The sequence below is a fragment of the Pongo abelii genome, chromosome X, assembly GCF_028885655.2.
Source record: "Pongo abelii isolate AG06213 chromosome X, NHGRI_mPonAbe1-v2.0_pri, whole genome shotgun sequence".
NCBI classification, from domain to species: Eukaryota; Metazoa; Chordata; class Mammalia; order Primates; family Hominidae; genus Pongo; species Pongo abelii.
Window position 1 is genome coordinate 132127005 of NC_072008.2, and position 8110 is coordinate 132135114.

The 8110-nt window shown below is 35.3% G+C and overlaps 1 protein-coding gene across 1 annotated transcript in view; it reads right to left on the minus strand.

Annotated features, from left to right (window-relative positions):
* LOC129052834 (uncharacterized) overlaps positions 1–5225 on the minus strand; it is a 55641-nt gene extending 50416 nt beyond the window's left edge. Inside the window, exon 1 of the mRNA XM_054544193.1 lies at positions 5121–5225. Within this exon, the coding sequence (XP_054400168.1) occupies positions 5121–5225 (105 nt within the window). The remainder of the gene's footprint in view (positions 1–5120) is intronic.
* Positions 5226–8110: the final 2885 nt, after the last annotated feature.

Here is an 8110-nt window from a genome sequence, read left to right on the forward strand (position 1 = left end):
AATTCAAACACATAAGTAGTCGTTAACCCATTCAGAATAGTTAACATGGAAGACTCATCTAAATATTTCATATAAAAATATCCATATATTTTTTGGAGATTGACAAGGTAAGACAAAAGGAAACAAATCCTGTGAAGAACAATTCCAGTATACAACTTATTTTAGAAGACCTGAGAGATGCAAATTACAATTGTTTTGCCTCAGTGCCTTTCTAGGGCCACAGTGTGGTAAAAAACTGAACGTCTTCCAACAGAAATAGTCTCTAAAGTGGTTTGCAGGCATTTGAAGTCCTGGTCAAGAAGATCCATCAAAGTGTGGGAATAAAATATTAGAATTTATCTTTAATTTTAATATTCCCCTCTTTTGATTAATATTTGTGTTGGGTTTTATGATGCACTTAATAATTAGTATACTAGTACATGCATATAATTTATAAATGAATAAAATGTATCTGTTTAGATACATGCTCATTTTTTAAATGTGGAAAATATTAGTACCTAATTCCTAGGATTGTGCCAAGATTAAATGAGTTAGTATACGTCACATACTTATAACAGCACCTGGAAAATAGAGAGCACTATATAAGGGTCAGTTATTACTATTACAGTGTACAGTTGTAGGAGATTTAATGAACTCCCCTCCTAGGAATATACGTGGAGAGTGGTACTCAGTAAGTGTTAGCTATTATTATTAAAATAGTAGCTAAATATTCTATATACCCAAATCTCACCAAAATGATAGCATAAATAGAAAAAAATATGTATAAATCAGTAACAACCTTGGAAAACTGAGTAGGTGACATTAGTGAGTCAGGAACTATGAGAAATATCTACATATTATCATGTAAATGAGACCAGTATGACATGAAAACCCACAGGACTGAGAAACTACAGTGCAATACAGGTGGAAAAAGACACTGAAGGAAACTGAGTTTTCACATGAAATCATGGAGAAACCCCAACATTAGAAACGTAAGAGATTAGGCATAGATGATAGGTAGCTGATGGGGATGGCCAAAGGGATAGTTAATTTTAATTAATTTTAAATTAGGGTATCTTACCTACAGAATATGTCACAATGGGCACAGAAACACGATATCCTTGGGACAAGGTCTTTGGCACACTAAAGGCCTGCACAGCAGTCTATTCCTTTAGCATCAGTCCAATTCACTACCAGTGAAAGAGTTAATGTCAAAAATACTAGAAAAACTCACCCCACCTCCTAATTCTGATTAATAAGGCCCTCATTTGTGAAAATTTTCAGAAAACCAAGATTCATTAGACTTTTGAAGGAACACAGTGGAAAGCATACATTGATCAGTGAAATCAGTCCCTAAGCAAAACACATTAATGGTTCCCCAGTAATTTGTTTTCTAACTTATGAGAACTTATAGAACCATTTCATCTATACTTAAAGTCAAGAGGGCATTGTGACTTTAAAAACAAAAATGGGCTTCTACGATAGAGAAACAAGCAGAAAGATCTAATTATGGGAGATTAAAACATGATAGCTGGTATTTTAAATAAATCAGTTGGAAGGGCTGAAATGGTAGAATTGGCATACCTAACTACAAAATTTTATCATTTAGAAGACTGTAGAAAAGGATTCTCTTGAAATATATTGCAAAAAGATAACAATGAAAACTATAAGAGAACACTTTTAAGACATGGAAAAGGCATATTAGACCAAAACAATCAATAAGAAGAAAATGGAGGTGAGAGAAGAAACAAGCTTTTTTTTGAAAGACTTTCTTCTCTCGGTTTCTGAAAAATACTATTTCCTGGATTTGCACTTACTTTAATGGCTATTTCTCTTCCTCCTGAGCTAGGCACTCATTCTCTTTCTAAACCTTGGCTATTAGAGTATCCCAGGGCTCAATTCTCAATCTTCTTTTCTCCATTTAAACTCATTACTTAGATGACTTTATTCAGTTGCAAGAATTTAAATACCATATATATGTGGATAATTTCAAAATTTATATATCAACTTCCATCTGTTACCTGAACTCACATACAGTCATGTGCCATTTTATGACAAGGATATATTTTGAGAAGTGCATTAAGTAATTTTGTCTTTGTGTGAACCTCATAAAGTGTACTTACACAAAACGAGATAGTGTAGCCTACTACACAGCTAGGCTATATGGTATAGCCTATTGCTCTTAGGCTACAAATCTGTACAGCATATTACTATACCGAATATGGGAGGTAATTGTAACACAAAGGTGAGTATTTGTATATCTAAACATAGAAAAGGTACAGTAAAATTAGAGCGTAAAATATCAAAAACATTAAAGCTACATAGGGCCCTTACTATGAATTGAGCACACAGGACTGGAAGTTGCTCTGGGTGTCAGTGAGTGAGTGGTAAGGGAATGTGCAGGCCCAAGACATTACTGTGTACTACTGTACACTTTGTAAACATTATATACTTATGCTGTATTCACTTTATGAAAATGTATTTTTCCTTTATTCCATGATAAACTAACCTTATCTTAAGGTAACATTTTTACTTTACAAACCTTCAACTTGTTTTTAACTTTCTGACTCTTCAGTAATAACACTTAAACCACAAAACGTTGTACAGTTATACAGAAGTATTCTCTGTTTATATCCCTTTTCAACAGGCTCTTTTCTATTTTTAAAATTTTCTATATTTTTTATTTTTTAAACTTTTTGCTTAAAAACTAAGACACAAACACATGTATTAGCCTAGGCCTACCCAGGGTCAAGATGGTCAATATCACTATCTGCTACCTCCACATCTTATCCCACTGGAAAGTCTTCAGGGGCAATAACACGTGGAGCTATTATCTCTCATAACAGTTCCTTCTTCTGGAATATCTTCTGAAGGACCCGCCTGTGGCTGTTTTACAGTCAATTTTTTTCATATAATTAGAAGGAGTACACTCTAAGGTAATGATAAAAAGTATAGCAAATAGATACACCAATAACGTTGCTTTTTATTGCCATTATCAAGTATTGTGTACTATACATAATTGTATGTGCTACACTCTTTTATTTTATTTTATTTTTGAGACAGAGTTTCGCTGTTTTTGCCCAGGCTAGAGTGCAATGGCACCATCTTGGCTCACTGCAACCTCCGCCTCCTGGGTTCAAGTGATTCTACTGCCTCAGCCTCCCAAGTAGCTGGGATTACAGGCACCCACCACCAAGCTCGACTAATTTTTGTATTTTCAGTAGAGACGGAGTTTCACCATGTTGGCCAGCCTGGTCTCAAACTCCTGACCTCAGGTGATCCGCCCAACTCAGCCTTCCAAAGTGCTGGGATTACAGGTGTGATCCACTGCGCCCGGCCTGTATGTGCTATACTTTTATATGACTGGCAATGCATTAGGTTTGTCTACACCAGCATTACCACAAACACGTGAGTCATGTGTTGTACTATGATATTTATGATGGCTTCCACATTACTGGGCTATAAGAATTTTTCAGTTCCATTACAATCTTATGGAACCACCACCATATTTGTGGTCCTTCATTTATGGAAACATTGTTATGTGATGCATGACGGAATTTAATTTCCCACACATCATGCGTTCATGAAGCTATAATTGGCATATAATATTAATGTGGCCAAACTAAATGTTTGTATTCCCCAACCCAATATGCTCCTCTTGTGGTGTTCCTTAAACTCAGTAAATGCCCAAACCTGAAGTCATTATTGACTTTTTTTTTTTACCTCCTCCAAACTAAACTTTCTGTAAATCTAGTGAACTCAAGCTTCAAAACATATCCAGAACCGTATACTTTCTCTGCCTCAAACCTGGATCCAAACATTTCTTCAGGAAATCCTGCTTCCTTTTAGTGGAGAATATAAGTTAGGCACTAAGATCTTGTTACTAGATATACTGATTGCTACTGGGGTGTCACTGATTTTAGACTTCTTCAGTGGTCAGTGCTAAAGCTACCACAGGGTTCTTCCTAACCTGCCCCCATTCAATATTTGTATTTCCTTTATTCCACTGTGAGAACCCTGCCTTCAAATAATATTCATATTTGTTCTATCCTAGAATATACAATTTCAGAATATGAAGCCAATATGAGTTCCAAAAGACAAACATAATGAGTAAAGTTCAAGATTTCTTTCTGTTTTAAGTGTATTTAGAGTATATCCTTGCCAGAGTACAATTTCAAATGTTACTTGAATTAAGTTTTTTTTCCTCCATGTGCTTAAGTTATTTACTTGAGAACTGTTGTGACCTTTGGGTTTGTTTTTAATTTTAGAGTCTCATTTATTAATCTTCTTGATTTATTTTATTGCTTGAATTAAAAAATTTACATGGTGCAAAAATCAAAACTTTTATACTCAGAAAATTTTCCTTTCTATTCCTCCACTCTTCACCCTAATCCTATATGTTATCATTTTAATTGGTTTCTGGTTTATCCTTTCTGTATTTCTTTTTTGGGAAAAACAAAAAACAAAACAAAACAAAACAAACAAAATAAAAACCTTATAACCAAAAGTAAATACTGAAAACCTAAAAGTGTCATGCCAAATGGACATAGGAGCCAGTTTGAGGTGGTTCCCACAGGTTACAGTTGAGATAATTTGGGCATAAAAAAGAATAACAATGACAATAAATTGAATTTTTAAATATTGAGTTCCTAGTGAACGCTATGTGGATATTTTTTCCAATAACTCTTTAGAGTTCCATATTTCTAAAACATAGAATAAAATTATATATCCAGAATCCAAGAACTCTCACTGCCTCCACTGCCATCATCTTAGTCCAAGCCGCAATCTTTCAGCATATAGATTATTGCAATAGCCTCCTAACTAGTCCTTCTGCTTCCACCTAACCTTCTCCAGAGAGGACTCATTAGTGGTCCACTCGAAATGTAAGTCACATAATGTGAACGTGCTGCTCAAAACCCTCCAGTGGCTTTCCAGGAATAGGCGTCAACGTCATTAAAATACACCCCCTAGTACTTTCTGTATTTTTAAAATAATGTTCCTGCTATAGACTGAATATTTGTCTTCCCTCCAGATTGATATGTTGAAATCCCAACCCTTATGTGGTTATGTTATGATGGTATTAGAAGGTAATGCCTTAGGAAGTGATTGGGTCATAGGATGAATGGGATTAATGCCCTTACATAAATGACTGAAGAAGCTTCCTCATCACTTTTTCCATGTGAGGATAAAATGAGAAGATAGCCATCTTCAAAACTGGAAGACTGACCTCGCCAGAACCTAGTCATTGTGACGTCATGATCTTGAGCTTCCAGACTGCCCAGAACAGTGAAAAATAAAATTCTGTTGTTTATAATCCACCCACTTTATGCTATTTTGTTATAGAAGCCTGAATATTCGGATAACTTTAAACATCACTTTGTTTTATGTGTGTGTGTGTGTGTGTGTGTGTTTATATTGATGATGCAGAGATGTGCTACGTAAATCCACAACTTTTTGATAAGATCCACAATAATTTTAGCACAATTTAGGGGAAGGCAGGGGCGATGTGAAAGCAGCAATCTATAAATTTCCATAACGACAAGCGATGACCATGTTATTTCTGATTTCCAAATGGTGAGCCGACTGATTTGAACTTAGTAATCTTCATTGAGAATTATAGATTATAAAGGCAGAGATAAACTGATTAGCAGCATGCCTACACTCTCCTTAATTCTTCTTCCAACCACAAAATATCATTTCCACTTTTAGACCTCCGAAGGAATCATGAGTAGAGATGGGAATGTTGTATGGAAGCTATTAAAAGCAATTCCCTCTTCTCCTCACCAAGGCCCAGTTTACTTTAGGTACATTCCACCAGTTTGCCCTTTATTTAGCCTCAGAGTTATTACACAGCTGTTATAGGTTATCAAACTTTCCCCTTATCTAAAATACATTTGTGCAACAGTGCTAGTGGTCACACAGAATTTTCTGGCTAATAAATATTGTTCATCATCTTCTTTTTCATTAAGAAACCTAACTTCTAGAATCACACACACCTGATTACAGCTATTACTTAATAGTTGGCTTTGTAGAGTCTTTGTCTACAAAAAAGAATTAACATATTGCCTACTTTGTAGTCTTCTTGGGTTGTATTCCAGCTCCACCATTTTACCATCTATCAGCTATGCCATCTTTGAAGTTACTTGCTCTTTCTGTGTAGTAGTTTTCCTATAAAATAGAATAAGACTTACTTCATAAGATTTTATGATTATTAACTATTAATAACTAAAAAATAATAAAATACAGAAGTTATTTATTGGGATCTCACTACAAGTTGGATTCTGTGCTAAGGGCTTTACATGTATTAACATATTGAATATCATAGACAAAGGCCTAGGTTGGTATATTAGAGAAAATTTTAAAATGCTAGAGTTGCCGTGGCTGCTGTGTAGTGAGTAAGGGAGAAAGTGGCACAAGATTAGGTGTTTAACATAAGAAAGAGCTACATCATGCCCGTTATAGGCTATGTAAACGATTTTGAATGTTATTTTAAACATCATGTAAGGCCTTTGAATTATATTAAGCCAGAAATACAGTAAGTTTCTAGAGTGTATCTAATCATGTGAAAGACTTAAACAGATCTCATTGTGAGAACTTAAAAAAATACATTAAATTTGTCTAACATGGTGGCAATAGTTGATCTTGACAAGAGTAGTTTTATGAGGATTTCTATGGTGAAACTCCAGTGTATTGTTTGCATCTGTGTCCCCATCCAAATCACATGTGGATTTGTAATTCCCAATGTTGGAGGTGGGGCCTGGTGGGAGGTGATTGGAACATGAGGGAGAATTTCTCATGAATAGTTTAGCGCCATCCTTTTTGTGCTATACTCCTGCTAGTGAGTGATTCCTCGTGAGATCTGGTAGTTTAAAAGTGTGTAGCACCTCCCACCCTTGATCCTGCTCCTGCCATGTAAGAAGTGCCTGCTCCCACGTCAAGTTCTGCCATGACTGTAAGTTTCCTGAGGCCTCTCCAGAAGTCCAGCAGATGCCAGCATCATGCTTCCTGTACAAACTGCAGAATTGGGAGCCAATTAAACCTCTTTTCTTTATAAATTACCCAGTCTCAGGTATTTCTTTATAGCAATGCAAGAATGGACTCATACACACTAGTGTATCTCTGATTGTAATGTCTGTAGTAACACCTAAAAAAATTAAATTGTTTGGGTTGTTTTTGAGGTTGTACACTCCAGAAAGGCAATGCATTATATGACTTCTATAAATCCCTTACAGTTCTCTGATTCCAAGATGTTCACTCTTTTCTGCATGGAATTTCTTAAACGAAAGTGAAATCTGAATCATAGACAACATTGCTATTGTTGGTTTTAAAGCAAGTTTTATTTCCACTTACCAACATGTACCTGGATATTTGATGAAAATTTCATCAATTCTTTTCTTGTATATTTGTATTTCAGAGAACTGATAGACAGAACCAAACTCGTAGCATATCCAATTTTTTTTTACCACATAATACCCGTCCAAATGATAATAATTCTCAGTTATCTATCTTCCATTTTTTTGTAATTTATCCATGACTTATTTTTCTATTCTGCTACTGTTAACTCTTCAACAATTTTGCTCTTCATTAGCACATCTCTCAGACAGTGAACAAGGAAAGCAACAAAAATAAGTTGAATCAAATCAGGTTGTTTTATTATACATCACCAGATCTCAAAAAGAAGCTGTAGGAAGAGAATGAAAATTAATTTCTGAATGGATATTTTGGATTATCTCAGTCTTAGCTAGTGCCCATGTATCAGAAAAATAATCAACTTTGTTATTGACAAAACTAAATCTAGTGTTTTTGATTTTATATAATTGCTAGATGGCTCTTACAATAATACAAATAACAGAAAATTCACAGACGGTTCTGAACGATATTCAGGAACCATTCAAAAGTGAAAAGATGCAGAACTACAACCCCTTTCTAGGACATCCCTGAAGGAGAGCGGTGAAGGGAAATCTTCCCAGTGAGCAGAACTTCGAGGAGTGCACATAGTTGTGCACTTTGCATGGAAGGAGAAATGGCCAGATGTGCGATTAGATACTGATTCATGGTCTGTAGCCACTGGTTTGACTGGATGGTCAGGGATATGGAAGAAGCCTGATTGAAAAATTAGTAACAGAGAAAT